This window comes from Ptychodera flava, chromosome 1 (genome assembly GCF_041260155.1).
Source record: "Ptychodera flava strain L36383 chromosome 1, AS_Pfla_20210202, whole genome shotgun sequence".
In the NCBI taxonomy this organism is placed as follows: domain Eukaryota; kingdom Metazoa; phylum Hemichordata; class Enteropneusta; family Ptychoderidae; genus Ptychodera; species Ptychodera flava.
Genome location: NC_091928.1, coordinates 8,416,443 through 8,435,617, shown reverse-complemented (window position 1 = coordinate 8,435,617; position 19,175 = coordinate 8,416,443). Strand labels below are relative to the sequence as shown.

The following is a 19,175-nucleotide window of genomic DNA, read 5'->3' as shown; positions in this document are numbered from 1 at the left end:
TAAGAGAGACTAAAAAACAAGAAGATTTCACTTACCAAAATAACATGATAAGTATGAGAGCAATAATTACACCTTGCATAAACTTCTGTGACAGACAGCCTGTATCTTCTGAATGGTGGTGTCTCTCATGGTGTCGTCGACATGATGACGACCTCTGGTCTCTCCGCCTAATACTTGGTGGGTTACTGCCTCCACCACGACTATTACAAAGAGAAAGAAAGATAAAACTGTCAAATGAACTGAAAACAGGATATTTTGGAGTAGATTTCATTTTTTATGGAGAGATGTTTTAAATTTGTTGTTTTACTGATGGGGAACTGACATCAATTGTTCCAACAACCTGTATATAATATTGGCATGGTATGGTTACCATAATATTGAAAACAATGGCTTCATCCAAGTTGCATGGAGAGTTGAGACAACGCCCTCCAGTGACGGAAAATGTCTAACCTAATTGTTCCACCACTTGATGTCGACTTCACACTGTCAAGCCGCTTCAGTTTTGAAAGTTTGGAGTTCATCTTCTCCAGTTCATCTATCCTGTTCTCCAGATTGTCCGTAAGCTTGCACAATTCCTTGACTGCGCCAATGTTTTCCATGAAAATACGATCCTGGAGGCCAAAAAATTAGAGTCATATCATGATTTGAAGTATTTTTTTCTCTGCTTTGTTCGTTTAAGATTACTAATACTAGTTGACACAAGCTACTTTTCAATCGAGTAGCATTAGAATATTCATACAAGATATTTGTCAATTGAACCATTGAAAGATGCAACAATCAAGATATACTCTGGTGTGCACATAGCGATGGGTTAAAACAATATCATGGCATTAGTACAGCTGTAGAACACAAAAGGCTAGTTGTAGCGGAGCTCTACTGGTGAAGTGACAATTACGAAGTCTGAATATACGATGTGAATCAAAATCATTGCTACCATTTCATATCAAAGCACCGGTACATGAAACATTGATGACTTTTTTCTAAATTTTTCTTTTAATGCTAACTATAAATTCTTGTGCTACTCCTCAAAGCATATTGAAACACTATTTAGTTTGTCAACAAGTGCGTATACATGTAAGAATGCACTGTTATTGTTTACATTCAAATTCTAGTCATGACCAGAATTCAGTGTCGACAATAACAATGTAGTTTACACATGTACAGGCTGAGTTGACAAGCTACGATACTGTGAATGTCAACATGCTACAAGGAGTACAACAATAAACAGTAGCTGACATTAAAAGAAATCTGTGAAGAAATCTTCAAAGTTTCATCTACCTGCCCTTGAATATGAGAATACACTTGACATTATTCTCAGAATCCCTGCTCCACAAACCTGTACTTACCTTATTTACAATAAGGAAGTTATCAACCTTGTGTCCATTTGGCAGTAGCAGATCTCCGGTTTCCTTGACAGCATCCGGAAGAATATCCTTGACATCCTGGGCAAGTACTCCTGTGTCTTTCCGGTCGGGGTCCATCATGCCAACATACGCAGCATACTCGGGTTTGTAGTTGTACTGTACAAGGCGTAGTTTTGCAACTCTCCTGAGCTGCTCTTTGGAGTCCGTCTGAAAGAGTGAGTGAATCCAAACAGATTATAGTCAACGCTAGTGACATCTCATACACATAGAGGAGAAATACGCCACCTGTGTGACCCTTACATCCTGGCATTTTTGTTGGTATGAGTCTGCCATTGTGGGTTCAAACTGTGCAATGGTCAACCATATCTTTTGATTTATGCACTCAAATTGATATTAAAACAAAAAGTTAAATTTTCTATGTTACAAATGGGATGAAAGGTCAATGTTATATAATGTCATACCTTCAGAAATGCCAGGATGTAAGGTCATTCAGGGGTCATGAAAGTGGCCTATTAATAATTTTTGGTAACTGGACAAGAAAATCCTTTCAAGTTCAACTACATGCAAAAAATTGACGTTTCTAATTTATAAGAAATTTGTTAGATGCAATAAAAAAGAGAATGGTCTTTCAGAGATAGCAACAGCTTTTCAGAATGCAAGAAACTAAGTGATGGTTATATAACTATACAACCTTACCTCCTCAATGTTTTCCTTTACCCTGATATCAGATGGTTGTAGAATATTACCAGCCACTCTGACATCTCCATGTACCGTCAACTGTTCCTCTGGTCTGTCTGTGTTTATACCGACACGGCCCTGAAAGCGGTTAGAGAAAACTTGTTGGAATGATTCACAATGGTGATATTGAAATCCCCAGGCTTTACTTCAGTTGTTTTTTGTGTAAAAAAACTGACAGGAGACTGTTCAAAGAAAACAGCCATCAAAGGAATATGACAGGTAATATCAAACAGACTAACTACCAGGCAGCTCAGTATGTGTTTTTTCTTTCTTCTAAATTTTGTTCATGTTTTTCTGTATTTATTTTAGTATGAAATGGCATCCAGACATTTTATAGTCTGCACTATTAGAGCTATGTACCTTTCATCATGGCATGGTTTGATCCCTTATTTACATTGTTTTCATCAGCAAAATTGGACTTCTCCACTACGAAACAGGGGTCAAAGTATTCAACACCTAGTTCAACAAACTGGCTATGGACTGCTGACCTTAGAAAAACAGTAATTATATTTTCTTGGGCTGATGGGAAAAAACCATGAACTTCAAAACATGATAGATTTTCCAGTGTTTGCATGTATGTACCATTCAGTGGGCTAGGAACAGCAGCTGCAAAGTTTGGGGAAGTTGGAGAATCAGGTTACGATTCCAAAAGATAACAACACCGATACACTTACTACATGGTACACAGAGTCCGGCGTCTGTCCTTTCTGCCACAGCATATCAACATCATTCTCAAACTGACCCGGATTTGATGCCTGGAAAGTAAATTCAATCCTTTGTTAACACATTGTACTTTCTTCAACACTTCTTTCTGATACATGAGATTTCCAAAAATGCAAGAAACTGAATTTCAAAAAATAGTGACAATAATCACTGTTCGCTCCCATACAGTTATCAAAACAAACCAACAATTGTATGAAACATGGACATACACATACAGACAGACTGACATTCACAGACTGGCACAGAGTGATGACATTGACCCCAAATGTGCCTTGGCCCATGAAGAGTGATAAAGATATAACAAAAAGCTGAATGTAATGATAAAATAGTTAAGTATAGGCCTACAGACACTGAGGGTGAATATGTTACAGCAATTGATTAGTTTCTTTTTGTTTTCTACTTCTGTGATAATTTTTAAGACAATCAAACTGCAAGGCAGTTTTAATATGTATTGACAAACATGTTATCTTTTACAAGCACACAGCAAACTGTTCATGATTTTTCATTTACAATATTTGACATAGACTGAAATACATAATATGCAACTGATATTTACATTTTGCCCATGCACCAGATACATGGAGAGATTCAACATACAATCATCAACTCAGAAACCCTACAGGGAAAGTAAACAATGTTTTCTTCCAGAACAGCTGGTACATCCACATCTGGAGCAACTTACAAACTTAACCAATACACAAGGATGATGACACAAGAGATAAAGTTAAGAAATTTAACTGTGGTGAACTTGACTATTCCTTTCAAATCCTTACCTAACTTGATTGACATCTTAAACTAAAATACACTGCATGGTTAATTGCACACAAAAATACATCAGGGGTGTACCATTTGATAAAAGGGGGTTGTCTGGAAGATTGATGAGGAACATTATCTTTTTTATCTGATACATTGTACATTCTTTTTTTCCCACTACCACCTTTTCTTTTGACAAACCTTCTGTGGCTGATTTTTTTATTGACATTTGTTTGGATTTTTTTCAAAATCTGCCAGGACTCACCCCCCCCCCCCCCCCCCTCCATCACTCTTTAACATTGAAAAAAACTTTGAATATATTTGTTGGAAACCAAACCTGCTGAAATCACCTCAGCTATGTTTTCTCATTATTTTTACCGCATTTCAACACCAAATACAGTTTACCATTTCAAATGCTTACTGAATCACCGCATTATCTTAAACATAGGGCCAATGTCCCTGAAGCTACTACAGATAGACATGGATACAAAATTAAGTATTTCCTGACTGTATGAAATCATCTCACTGAGGTCATCCTAGGGACCTGTTAGCCAAATATTAAAGCTGTCTGACCAGCGGTTTTGAAAAAAACAAGCGACCCAATAGTCGACAGAGCTCTGCTGTGTTATGTAGAGAGCAACTTTTCGTGACATATGTATTGATGAAGAAGGTTGAGATCTTTGATAGCTCATTTCAGGATGGCTGAGCTAAAATGGCAAAATTAGCTGCAAAAATACAAAATTGATGATTTCATCATAATTATGTATAAAATGTATACCAAATATCAAAGCTATCACACGACTAACTTTTGAGAAACAAATGTTTTGACCAAAAATGGCAAAAATTGACCCAAAAATACAAAAATTGAAGATTTCATCAAATTCACTATATCACACTAAGAGAACCCCTAGGAACCTGTATACCAAATATCAAAGGCATCAGACAAGCAGTTTTTGAGAAACACATTTTTTGACCAAAAATGGCAAAAATTGCACCAAAAATACAAAATTGCAGATTTCATCATATATTCTATATATCATATTTAGTTTATCTGTAGGAACCTGTATACCAAATATCAAAGCTGTCAGACGAGCGGTTTTGATGAAATAAATTTTTGACCAAAAATGACAAAAAAATTCCTTAAAAATACAGATTTGCATATTTCATCACAATTTGAACAAATTCAAGTTGGGTTATCCCTAGGGACCTGTATACCAAATATCAAAGCTGTCTGACCAGCGGTTATGAAGAAGAAGATTTTTTACCAAAAACGCCTTTTTTGGCACTAATTTGCATATTTTCAACAATATCAAAAAATCAAAAAAAGCACAATCATTTCAGGTCAGCCCAAAGTACTTACATGCAAATTTTTCATGTAATCTGCTCAGTGGTTATTGAGTTTTTCAATTTTGACTGTTTTTACATTTTTTCATTTAATTTGCATATTTTGGCAATGACAACTTCATTTGAACAAAATCTCATCTACAGCCCATCATCCATGTACACACCAAATATCAAGATGAAATGTGCAGCGGTTTTGGAGTTTTGATGTTGACGGACAGACATACAGACATACAGACATACAGACACACAGACATACAGACATACAGACATACATACATACAGACATTTCCCTAGCCTATAAGAATAGCTTCCATTGCCATATATACATATGGCTATGGGAGCTAAAAAGGGCACCATGTATGTTTCTCTTGCAACGATGATGTTCACAATCTGAATATAGCATTTCATTGTACCCTTATCAAAGCTGGAATTAAAGGTATACCATTTTGCCACATTTACCATGGAAAAAGAAAAATCTAACCAATCACAGATTTTAAGCGGGTGGCCGCTTTTTAAAACAGCGCCCTCAAATGGGCATTTAGACCAAGGAATGCCCCTTGACCATATATGGGCATATTTAGATTACAGGTGACTGTATACCTTTAACTAAAGGGCAAGTAGCTTTAACTTTGATGATTTTTCACTATTTCTGTTTTGTACGTCAATTGCAAGTTCTTTTTCTACTCTCTCAGGCTATGACAACACCTGCTATTTAGCTTGTCAACACTCCATCTGTATGCATAAAATGGACTGTTATTGTTTACAGTTGACTTGTCACCAATAACAATGCAGTCTGTACACATACAAGCTGAGTTGACAAGCTGAATACTGAGTATCTCAACATATTTTGGGGAGTAGAACAAGAAACTGCAGTTCATATTAAGAACAAAAATACCAGGAAGAAAATCATCAAAATTTACAACTGCTTTCTGTATTCCAATATTATTGGTAATTTACAATCTGGTCGTATTTTCAATCACGGATCAATCTTTAAATTACAAAATCATTACGGTCAAAAACAAATTCAGTGAAAAAAATTTGGACACATCCTTACCCTGACAATAATCCTTTCTGACATACTGGCCCCTATCTGGTATGACTCGCCACCACTGTGCACATGAAGCCCGACGACAAGCATGAAGTATCTTTGGTCCGGGTTGGGTTTCCCTTTCTTCCTCATGTTATTGGATGTGGTTTCACTGAAGTGTAGCCTTCCCACTGTTACCTTGGTAACCTGGTCCAGGGGAAGATCCACCCTGTTAAGAAAATGTCAAGATAAAAACTAACTGGTAAGTCCTTCTGTGATTTCAAGAAAATCAAAGCCATTTTTTTATTATATTTTACGCATACTGCTATTCCATCTTCCAACTGATGAAGGTTCATTTACTGGGTAACCAAGGTATCATCACCCACTACATAGTGATGCAAAGAGAGGTTAAGCCTCAAGCACAAGATAATGCACTATGCCTGAAACTTGAACTTGCCAAAGCCATCCTAGAATGACAGTAAGATACGACCATAATACTTACACAACTGGATGGAAAGGTTTTTTACTCCTGTCTGATTGAGACTGCTCAATTTTTATCGCTGTGTCCACTGATTCAACCTGAGAGAAATAAATGAAAATAGACGATAAGGATATGCTACAACAGCCACTTAATACATTGCCCTATTTACAAACTTTTGGACCTCCCCTCTTCTGTGAGAAAGAAAGGTATACCTAAATCAAAATATTAATTTTACAAAACGAACTCGATAAAGATAGAGGAAGAGCAGCGATAACGGTATGTTTTTAAGCATTTTTTAACAGATTAAAAGTAAGAACGGGGAGGGAATTCTGCAGACAGCGATACTGCCTCATGTATGCCTTCAATAACAAGTCTTTCATTAAGAAGCACAGCTGGTAAACATTACTCTGGGTTTCTGTGTTATTCTGATTTGCAACCCTAGGTTTATGAAAGCGATGATCATATCCTGGTAGGAGAGAAATGTTTCAAACTTTCAATTAAACTGACATACATGTAAGATGGCAATAGCAGAACAACAACAAAAGATGTAATGACAGCCAAAAAATTCGTAAATTTGAACAGTAAAATTCCTTTGTGAATTTGCATTTTCATTTAGACCACCTTATTTGGCATGCTTTTGTACATCCAAAGAAACCAATTTGTAACATTTATGGTTTTGATGTATGAAACTTGTTGAATAATGATGTGAAAAGTCTAAAGCTGTAGGATAATAGGATCCCGGTGCCTTGAACTATTTTTGCAGTGTGGTCATACATAATGTATGATCATATACCTTTCCTGAAAGCAACTATCGAGACATTGTTTTATCTTTTAGAATAATCTGCAGTCGTCTCACTGATTCCAAACTTTGGACGTCTCACATTCCTTCACTGACAACATTCAAATGTAAGATATTACAGTCACTCACCTTGACACCGTATAAATGCAAGTAATAGCTATCTATATGTTTTAAACCATCTTCCACTTTGACATATTTGGGATGGCCAGCCAACCCGATGTGAACTGTGACTTGGAAGTGGTTTTTCTTCTGGCATACGAAGGCGTCGTCCGGTATTGAGAAGTTGAAACCTTTGTCTGCCTCCACTCTGTATGAGGGCGCTGGTCTGTGGGTTAGAGTAATAAATGAAGGCGTTGTGGGTGAGTGCCAGCTCTGGTCACCAAATGTCACACAAACACATAACAATATGCCAATTGTTTGTATTTTTTGACAGAGAATCTGGTGAGCAGAGTATTCTGTCTGAATCTATGATTCAAATGTTTTTAACCCCGCTTTGAGTGCCAAAGTCAGTTTTTATTGCATTTATACAATACATTGTATAATATCAACAATTTCTTTCAGATCTAGACAGTTTCCCAAAAATTTTGGTCAAAAGGTGTAGCCTGTGAAAATTTATGTCTATTTGGTCCAAAATCATGGAAAAAATTAGAGAAAAATTTATAAAAATTGGTAAAATGTTGCCCTGATATTTGGCGGGGATGGAATTACAGTGCTCAAAGGGTTAAAGTATGATCCCTTTTGTCCTCCAACTTAACAATTGTGAAATCTTTGAGTCTATACTACAAATTTCTGAGAAATTCTTTCCACAGTCAGTAAACCCAGCACATGTAATATGATACCTGTTTACTTAAATTCCCTGTAGATAGATCAACAATAACCACTGAAAACAATAGACTTGGGCCAAACCATGGTGGTGAAAGGTTTAAACTGTTTTGAAGCAAAGACATTTTTTTTGAGTCAGTGGCTCAAACGCAAACATGAGGTGAAACAGATGTCACAGGAATACACAAAGCAAGAGCATTGATGATGTATTTCTATGGTAATCAGTCTTGCTTTTTCTTCATCTCTTTTCTGCCAATTTGGAAAAAAAAAATTCAAAAATATTTCCATATTTATATCCTGTGTTTCCAGTTTTTCATTATTTCCATGAAAGATGGCCAGAGTCCTCTATGACGTGATGTCATTCCGGTACAAAAACGACCATGATGGTATTTTGACATTCCGCAACAATGTTATATCAGGTCATTTTATTCCTTGTTCAAACCTGGTTGAATTTTTTCAACAATGCCTTTTTGCGTCCATGACATCTCGAAATATGTTAGAAAGTCCAGTTTAATAAACACACCAGAGTGACATTGTATTCCAAAAATACACATCCATACTTAGATTATTGATGAGATTAGGTAAATAATAGCATATCACATGAAAATTACACGATGAGATTGACACGTAAATTCACAGGAAATGAGCATATTTCAACTAAATTGAGCCTAGCCATCATGAACTCTGACCCTGTGGAAAACAGCTAGCTTAATCAAATCCTCACTTCCTTATTCTAAGCATGCTGGATATACAATGTAATAGGAACCTAGCTAATGGTTGACTAGAGTTCAATGACCAACAGTTAGTGAACAATATGTGATGTCACTACAATGCATAGTTTTGCGCACATACCTAGACTACGGACATAAAAATATGTACACGTAGTTCTCTTTCTCAACATTGAAAGACTTAAACTTTCACTCAAATTTTCAAAAAAAAAACAACTTTAAAATAAAGCATAAAATTCATGGGTCCTCCTGCAAAATTTGGTACTACAGAAACAAATAACCCATTATTTACCGACGCATGAAATTAAAATTGTCCACTATTCATGTGTTAACTATATACAACCAATGAAATTTTTGATTTTCACAAAAAATGAGCAAGTGAAAACTTTCATTAATAATTATACTCCAAAAGCTCCAAAAAGAACCATAACAAGTGGCGGACAAAAAAAGTATGAGAGTACGAATATATATATATGTCCCTGAGGCATATTCTACCTAACGACAGAAATATTCACAAAGTCACACCTACATGTGTCTACACTGTCTGCGTAATTGTTATTCATACATTTGCGTTTACTAAATTACAAATAAAGCTTTTCTTTTGATGATTCATCGACACCGGTGCCTATTCTGTCCACAGTGGTGTAAACCTACACAATATCTACCTGACCTTACAACGGTGAGCTGCTTTTAATAAGTGATATATACTGCCAAATAAACATGGCGCAATTTGTACCAGTTCTGATATATTTCCAAGCTGCCATGTTTTAAAGTGTGTGTGTCATCTTGCTATCTTTCTTTCTCAGCACTAATACCGTATTGCGACCGTTAGTGAGCTACTAAATACAGGACCAAATACATAACTGTGGCAGTGGCTGACAGAAATAAGGACCAATTTTTTTGCTGCAGATTGTGGACATCACCTTACGATGAAATGCAATGTACTGTATGTGGTGGTGAAGTACTATTTTTACCAATCTTTTACACTGTATGTACTTTCTGCAGGTCTTGTCAAACATGCTAGACAAAAATTTACCTAGTTTGAATATCAATTTTTGAATCAGCCTTAATGCAGAGAGACAGACTGAGTTCTACAATCGCAGAGGGGGATAAAGCAAAAGTCATGTCACATTTTATCAGAAATGAAACAAAAATCAGTGCTCCTTTGTCAGTATTTGAAAAGGTGGGACATGATGAGTTATAATTATAGTAATTTAGTAGCTAAAAACCAACTTTGGCAGTCGGTAGTCGCGGTACTACCCCAAATTTCACGAACTGAAATCTTAGAGTGTCCCAGCGACTCACATCCATTCGTTTGCAAGGCTAGCCCTCTGGAAGAAACACAGACAAAATATTACAATGAAAAATAGAACTTACAAATCCTTTCCTGCAGCATCCAACAATGTATGCCACTTGTTTGGCTTGAATGGCTGCCACTTTATACACTGAAAACTGTTTTCCATGTACGCCCGTGGGTCATTGCCGTAGTCATAATCACCACAGTCATTGAACACACCTGAAAGCAGAGAAAACCATTATTTCGTAAAATTTTCATCATGCTGATTACAAAACAATTCACTGCTTATTATTGATGTACATTTTACTTTATCATTATTGTACCTTTATACCTCTTTCTCATTACATTACATTTTACTCATACCACTGCTAACCTTTAGTCAAAACCTTGTGTGGTTGGACCCCTTTACCATGTGTGGTTGGACCCATTTAAAATGTGTGTTTGGTCCCATTTTTTGTCGATGGGGGTGCAAGGATTATGCATAAGTCAGTACAGCAAGGCCTGTTGGGACAAGAACCCTCTATTATCTCTGCATGAGATTTGTATTTTTATGAAAACAAGAAAGCAATGACTGACTGCCACAAGCTGTCAGTTTATTTCCATTTTGCAGAGGGAATAAAACTGAAAGCAACAGGGCCAATGAAACAGACAAAAGGACAGCATTTATGTACACTGCCTGTTGGGAAAACAATGACATGTTATCAAGTGGAGGGCAGAATTTTGTTGAATAGGTTCTGCTGCAGACCACACAGATAGATCTAGGGACATTTCAATAATAGGTGCATGTATAGTCAGCTAGTTGGACAATACTTGAAAGCTCCCTACAGGTTAAGTCACTCAGATGTTCTGGCTGAGCCAAAAAATGTATTACACCTGGGTGATGATACAGACACAAATTATGATGGACATTGTGGATTAAGGGTACTACACTCCGTTATAACTTTTCAAATTCAAATACAGAAAATAGGTGCAATTCTGTTGGTATTCATCTGAATAAAATATTCCTGGCACAAATATAGATAATCAAAATGTCATATTAAATCTAATATAGTCCACACATCTCTGATTTAGGGTATACACGTTACAAATATTGGCATTTCAAAAGGCATCTACATGTACATAACATTTGATGTTTTCCATCTAACTACTCTGTTCCATTAAAGGTAGGATGAACCTTGCGGACATTTTCTGACACGGAAAATTTTACAATACTCTTCTAGTCTGTCACTGGTGTGGATTCATTGAAGTCTGTATCATCTTTCCATTCTGCACTTTTTCAAAAAGGAAACTTATACCATATGTATATCGGTGTGTGAAAAACGATGTGACTTTCACTGAGCTGAGAGTGACAGGAATTATTGCCAATTTATGTCCAATGTCTCTACAATGAGGTCAGAATTTACCATGAATTACCAGTATTGCAGGGAGCTACTGCGAAGGAAGGACAGCTTTACCCTACGTTTAAAAAGACATTTTTATTGGGCAAGAGCAGGGCTACATAATAAACCAGTAAATTTCAAATCATGAATTAAGTGCCATTGTTCTGCCAGGCGAAAAACAGTTAAAGGGACAAAGTCGGCCATTTTTCATGAATTTTGTTTGATGCAAGATACTACTTATATTGTTTGACATGTTGAAATATACTGAATGTATGGGTGACCATGCGTATATTTGACCCTGGTTTTACACAAATTAAATGAAACCATCGCGAAGATGAATTAATGGTCATGACCATTAATTCATTTTTGCGATGGTTTCTTGTATCATGTCTAAGACTGGGGTTGAATATATGCCCGGTCACCCATTCATTCAGCATCTTTCAACATGTCAAACAATAGAAATAGTATCTTGCATCAAACAAAATTCATGAAAAATGGCCGACTTTATTCCTTTAAAAAAGCTTGACACAAATTTTACAGCTATTTGCTTGGGTGATAGGGTGTCTGCACTCATGGCCTATGAAACAGGTATCCTGATTGGCCAGGACAACATCCACATATTTCAATATAGCATTTGTCAACATATCAGAGATTCTGACTATGAATAGCATTCTGTGAGTGGTTGTAAATATAAATAAACACAGCATGTCATGTCGGGTTGGAGCAATTGGACTCTCAACTTTGCTTGTGTATCTAACTTTTGATTTATTGGGAGACTATAAAAGAAACAATGTGTGGCTATTGTTTTTAAATTGCTCTTTTTTTGGGTGAAAATGATTGAAATCACAGGATCTCAATCACATGATTCAAATCAGCCAAGCTATTCAGAAATCAAGAAATAATAGTACCTGGAAAATACTACGCCTTCTACCAAAAACAGATTATACATTTTGAAATATTAATTTAGCATCTAGGAAACAATGTACCAGTATAATTTATGAGTTCTTTAAAGTAAAATATCTGGCCTATATTTGCTCTGAAATTGTTCATTTTCTGTCTAAAATGGATTCTTTTTCACATTTTTGCATAGCACTGTCCGTTTTCTTCCCAACCTTTCCTACGGTTATAAATCAAAGTCATACTGAAATACATGACAGGACAAAAAACACAGAGAGTGAAATATTTATGACTCTCAAATTCAACAAGTGGCGCGTTCAACCATTCCTGACTCAATATTCAAATTGTGCGGGTGATACCACTTTACAAACAGGTCACAGGGGTGTGCAGGGTGTGAGTAACAATGGTAGGCCCAATGGAAGTTGCACTGGCTCCTTTTACAGAAGCACTGATACACAAATTCTTTGATGGCAGCAAAGCAATGGTTAGTTGTGTGCCACACCACAGCAGTTCTTAACATAAACTACAACCTAGAGCTTGAAACACACTTTTGAAAATATGTTAGATGCATTGTGCAAGCAGCTGCCATGCGGTGACATTTGTGGTCTGTCCATGAGTTGTGATTGACGAAATACATTGACCTGACCGTTTATTTTGTGACCTCTGACCTTTCAGTAGTGAGCTTATAAATTTGAAAACTTGATGGTTCCAATTCACAAGCCTGACCTTACTTGTTTGGTAAATTTGGAAATTTATAGAACACAGTTTTGAGCAAAACCTTTGACAGTTCTCAGTATTTGTTCTGGCAGAACTTTTAGTGATGAACATGGTACTCTTGAAATAAAATTTGACTTTCTGCTAGAAAAAGTGATCACAAACATTTTCAGTTTTGGTGTTGATTTTTCTCCTTGTACACGTTTTTTTATTATGAGACATTGACCAAAAATTTGAAAAAATGAAACATCGAAAAAGTGGTCACATATGCTCAAAAATAAGAGTGAAGCAAAGAAAAATTTTCACAACAGAAATATTTTCATGAGTCTGAGCAAGGTCATGGGGTCAATATGGCTCCTGGAGAAGTGCATCATGGGACTGGCTGATCAAATGAGCCTGTAAAGTTCTGACAACTCAGGAACCGACACCAGATTGTAGTGTGCTTGTTCTTTTTTTTTTTTTAAACAAAATACAGAAAACAGAGAAGAATGAAGATGCAAAATTCCATTGGAAATCAAAATGAGAAGTTTGAAAACATGAAGGGTGATAAAATATGGAATGGTATGTACCATCTAGTGGCTCTAGATCAGAATCACGACTGCCAGTGTCTGTGGATGAACAGAAAGTCAGTGTCAAAACATGCCCATCAGACAAAACACGTCCTGCTCAAGATGAATTTTCACACACAGTATGTTGTACTATGCAGCCTTTTCCATGGCATGCTAGATTATTTAATATACGCCCACAAAATGGGTAATTATTCATGTTCAAATATCTGACTGATATTTAGCGATAATACGCTATCATCTTCATTAGATGTCACTGAGCGTAATACGGTAATGAGCAATGGAGGACATTCATATGAAACAATCAAGTGCAAGACATGCGATGTGTGACAAGAAATAATAGTATCATGCAAGATTTGATTTCTGCCCCTCTGATTCATGTGTCTTCACCCTCTCCCATTCAACTCCCCCTTGTCTCCTTCTTTCTCTTTCAAAATAACAATTCTTCTTTTTATTGTTACCATTCCCCTCTTCCTCCCTGACTCCCTCGAATATCTTTTTCCTTTCCTGTCAATGTCACACTACAACATATTTTGCCCCATCCTGACATGAACTCCCTTTTTTGAACTCTTTTCCCAAATCATGCCAGTTGATTAGTTAAAAACTGAAACAAATAACTCAAAGTTGTTTATATATATATATATATATATATATATATATATATATATATATATATCAGATTGATTAGGAGAAAATGCTCTTACTGTCTTGCACAAACCTGCCTTTGGTTACTTTGGTGTCAATTTGAAGAAAATAGCATGAACACAGATCTATCTTACCGGGTTCTTGTTTGATTTGCACTAAGTTTATCATGCCGGGTGCTATGGTGTTGGCTGTCACTGTGTTGTTTGGAGAGTCGGAGTGTTTCCTCTTCTTGTGTTGGTGACCAAGGTTGCTACAAAACAAAGAAAAAACCACAAAACTCATTTAATTGCTAAATTCAGTGAAACAGAAAATTCACTGAAACTTGAAATATGAATTCAATGAGACTTGAACAGACATAATGAAGGCGCATAACTTTCACACAATCACACACTGTTTTTACTGCTTTTTCAATACTTGCATAGAAAGCACAATAAATTAAAAGAAAAAGCAGTTGTTATATTGTATGGTTATATTGTATGAGAGTATTCGTATTTCGTTTATTTATTTTCGAATGAGTTAACTCTATCCCTGACTACCAAACATCTTGATAAACTATTAAAAAGTTTATAAAATTTAACAAGTATACCAAAGTAAAACACCAGTTTTGAATTCGACCTAAACATTTCACAATTATGAATTTGTTTTCTCTGTCTGTCTAGGATCTCATTTTCCCAGTTTAAATTCCTTAAAAAACAAACAAAAAACATGTAACAAATAGTCAATATTGTACCAAACTGACCTCCCTACCCACAATTGTTTCGCAATGCATTTACATGTACATAGTAAAGGGGCTTTTTCTTTTCATAGAGTTGTTAATGTGGGTAAAATGTCTGTATAAACAAGCAGCGAAGAAATTGAAACTTGCTGATACCAACACCAGCGCATTACTAACCTACTGGCACATACCAGCTAGGGTATAAATGAATTCTGTTTTGAATTCTGTGATGTTTCTCTCAAATGAATCATGAATGATTTTTCTATATGCTCATTAAACAGTACTCTTAATTGTTGTCCCATATGAACCATACAGATACTAACAATATAATATTTTACAACTGATTATGTGCAGTCACACTGTAGTTTGGATTTCAGTATGCAGCTGAATTTTTTTCACAGTAGCAAAAACTATTCCTTCTGATTTTTGAAAAACAGCCAAAAATCAAACACTCACAAACCATCTATCATCACCCTTAGTGTAGCAGAAAGTCAAATGCTGAAACACCTCTTCAGTTAAAAATAAAGTTTAAGCTACGACTAATTTCGTTTTCATACGCAGAACTACTGATGTACATCAAACCTCATTAAAATTGCACTTGAATGATGCGGTAACTTTGAAGAAACCATCACAGAATACAGAAATTACACTTTTTCACCAAGCATACCTGAAATTGTTGTTGTTATAGAAGTTCACGTAGTCATACGTATGATTTGTATATGGGTATGCTGGGTACATGGCTGTTTCTAGTGCTCTATGAGGTCTTGGCAGATCTCAAACGGAACAAGAAAGTTGGAAAATATATCCCCTTGAAACTGCACACAACAATGTTCAATCCTGATTGACCGGGACTATCATTTAAATCACAGTAAAAATCTGGCAGATCGTCCATGTAGCCGACACGAACACGAAGTGTCTGTTACCAGCTACCAAAAACTATGAAAAATAGTAAAGAATGAGCTACAAAATCACTATCAGTTTTAAGTTGCAGGTAGAATAAGTCTGTGCCTTTGTAAAAAATACTATAAAAATAGTAGAAAGTGAGCAACCAGCTGAAAGTTAGTCGAGGAGACCTTAACCGCATATCATTTGCATCTCATTGTCGGCTACATGGACTGTGTGCCAAAAATCTGGAACATGAAGGCCAACCATCAAGTCTGACTGCTAGGTAGGGCAAACGGTAAACACTGATAGACTTTTAAATATTAATGAACTTTGCCAACTTTTCAAGGGGATACACAAACGGTGAACCTGGCGATACAGAAGTCCACACTGGAGCTGTACATGGATCAAGTCTGATATTAGCAACACGAATGGTACAAGTCCTTAAAATCTGTATGTCCTGGTCCGCAAGTGGTAAATTAGGACTTTGTTACAAAATCTTCAAAATTTCAGAATGTTGAACTTGTACACAAGCACTCCAGTATATGCCTTGGGGTTTAGCTGTTCATACAGTTGACAATATTCCAAGGATCATGGTTTTCACAGCTGTTTAGCACTTTCCTTGTCCTCACTGCTCTGAAGACTTCCACCTGGAGCACCAGACAATATTGCAAGAGCCACAACACGTACAATATCCTCAAGACAGCAGTTGTATCCAAAGGCCTAGAGAAGCTTAAGGGTAATTTTCGGTGGAATCCCATGAAATTTTGAAGACACAACAAAGCAACTTTGAACGGCACTGAAGTTCACATTTGGTACAGAATTGGTGCGCATCTCTAGAAACTCCCAAAAGTAGCAAATGCTTCCTGGAAAGTCGGATGAGTTGGGGAAGAAAAGTTGTTTCATTTTGCCCGCACGTGACTTTTATGCCGGACCTGTGCACGGATAACAATGTCTGTGCCGGTGGAGCTGGGTCTTCCTGGCACTAAACCATTAGGTGTACAATCGGGCCAAAACACAATCATTTATCAAAACCTGCAGTTGGACTGGTGAAACGGTTTCAGGTTACACCTGTTGAAAAGGAATCAGAGACTCCCAGGGATATGGCTGGCGTGGCAGGTGACAAAACCTGTCAGAATGAAAAACAGTGCCCCCCACCTACTCCCTCAAATTACCATATAGTCTGCCCTTCGAATGACCATTTACTTCCAAGAGTCACTGACCAAGAAATGTTATTCTTTTACTTCTGAACACTGAGTGAACTCATCGTTGCATACGGAAATGTGGCATAATTTTTGTCCATGATAAAAAATAAACAGCACTTTTAAACTGTGATTGGGACAAAAGAGGCTGGAGTTTCTTTTCAGAAACAAAAAACATGGCAAATAATTATGGGCATGTCTCTCAATACAGGGGTGGGGCATGAAGAAGTACAACTTGATGTCTGGAGAAATTCATAGGTTTGTTACTAGATTGGACAGAAAACACCACAATTTACAAAATACTTTTAAAGGGCCAGTAGGTGTATTAATCTTCTGATGCTTTTTTATTATTTTTTGTTTTGGCTCTCTATTGCAAGTCCCTTGAATCCAATCAATTGAATTCTAGTGCTCAACCAGAATTTGCTTTTCAACAATAACAATGCAGTTTACACAGGCTGAGTTGACCAGCTGAATACTGTGTATATCAACATGCTTTGGGAAGCGGAACAAGAACCGATAGTTGATATTAACAACAAAAACAGTGAAATAGTGAATAAGATCATCACAAATTACACCAACTGGACCTTTAACATCCCTATATTTGTACATTATTATATCTATTCTATAATCTATTTGAATGCAGGGAATATGGGACAGAATATTTGCTACAAAATTTTTAAAATTATTGGGAGGATTTAGGTGGCAAATTTCTTAATAAAAAAATCAATTATTGATAAGAAATATTCACCCCACCCAAAAGCGTGAATAAGAAGTTGACATCTTTAATATTGTATTATCCAATTTTATTAATTCATGCAGTAGACATTTTAAAATTATTAAAATATAAGTATTAAGAGCATCAATGTGCATTTTTGTTGTAGTTCTATAATGGTCTTTCTTTCAAACAGCACAAGTGCAATTTCCAGCACATGTCAAGAATAAAAATACTTCACATAGGAAAACTGTTACTGAATGAGTGTGCCTATAGGTGTACTGGGTGGGCAATCTGTTTTAGACTTGGCGGAAATTTTCATATGTTGCAAACTCGACTGATACTGAATGTCACAAAAATTTGCAGGTGAAAACAAAAATCACACCATCTTATCGAAGAATATCTCTCCCCACCTGTAAACTAGGAGAAACTACAGAAGCAATAACAAAATTGCGTCACACTTCATTTACTGTTTGCTCTAAAGTTGTGTGTGTGTGCATATACCTCTGTAATTATATCTAATTTGATAGAAAATTATTGTCTATTGACATTTGTGTCTGAAGTGGTGTATGATTATTCTGTAGCCTCTCATGACTAACATGTCTAATAAATGTGTCGAAATCTTTACAAATTAGCTGTACAACACTTTATCCTCTCCTCCCCAACTGTAATAGAAATTCACAGCTGAACATTTCAAGCTTAAATTTACCCATACTTGACAAAACACCAACTTACTGAAAAACTTGCAATCATAACTATAGACCACTCTTCCCATTTGGTTTCATAAAAAACATCCCTTTAGCAGACATCCATGACCAGAATACGGCATGTAAGTTTTTAAGTATTGAAATAACACTATAATCAGTACTTGTTTTGAAGTTAATTAAATTTGTAATATTTTTACAGATGTCGTGAACAGATCTACAAAGATTCTATTGGGTGAAATGAAGATTAAAGTTGATGTGTCGCTTGGACATATATTCAGGCTCTCAAATTTCTATGATACTAATGTGGTCTACCGTTTGTGTCCACTCATTTCTAACCTCATGGAATAAATAAAGTTTTCACTGTCAGACGGACGGTTTGATTTTTCTCTACTGAGTCAACACAGGGATGACGGCCATTTTGAATTTTCAAACAGCGGAAAATTTGGGGTAATTTCTTTCTCTACACTCAAAAAATTTGCCCCGATACCCCTGATTTTTATTCTTAACTTTGAACGAGAGTGCTTTCAAATTTTATTTTAAGGAGAGTATGAGCAAAGGTTTAGGTTTTTTAGTTTTGAGGCATGTACTATCTTGAATCAGAGGGAAGCATTTTCCAAAGTCTTTATTGTAGATTTGGGTCATGTAACCTGTTGATTGGGGTACATGAATGCATACAATAT

At 36.2% G+C, this 19,175-nt stretch overlaps 1 protein-coding gene across 2 annotated transcripts in view; it reads right to left on the bottom strand.

Moving 5' to 3' along the window:
- The window catches only part of LOC139129397 (myelin regulatory factor-like), a 63,295-nt gene that overhangs the window by 13,217 nt on the left and 30,903 nt on the right, over positions 1 to 19,175 (bottom strand). The window contains exons 5-15 of one of the 2 annotated variants that reach the window (XM_070695029.1): positions 14,412 to 14,527; positions 13,636 to 13,674; positions 10,157 to 10,295; positions 7,359 to 7,554; positions 6,452 to 6,528; positions 5,977 to 6,178; positions 2,777 to 2,857; positions 2,061 to 2,180; positions 1,347 to 1,571; positions 451 to 611; positions 36 to 200 (exon numbers count right to left, since the gene is read on the bottom strand). In XM_070695029.1, the coding sequence (XP_070551130.1) occupies positions 36 to 200; positions 451 to 611; positions 1,347 to 1,571; positions 2,061 to 2,180; positions 2,777 to 2,857; positions 5,977 to 6,178; positions 6,452 to 6,528; positions 7,359 to 7,554; positions 10,157 to 10,295; positions 13,636 to 13,674; positions 14,412 to 14,527 (1,521 nt within the window). The remainder of the gene's footprint in view (positions 1 to 35; positions 201 to 450; positions 612 to 1,346; positions 1,572 to 2,060; positions 2,181 to 2,776; positions 2,858 to 5,976; positions 6,179 to 6,451; positions 6,529 to 7,358; positions 7,555 to 10,156; positions 10,296 to 13,635; positions 13,675 to 14,411; positions 14,528 to 19,175) is intronic. The other variant, XM_070695038.1, reaches the window with a different exon arrangement.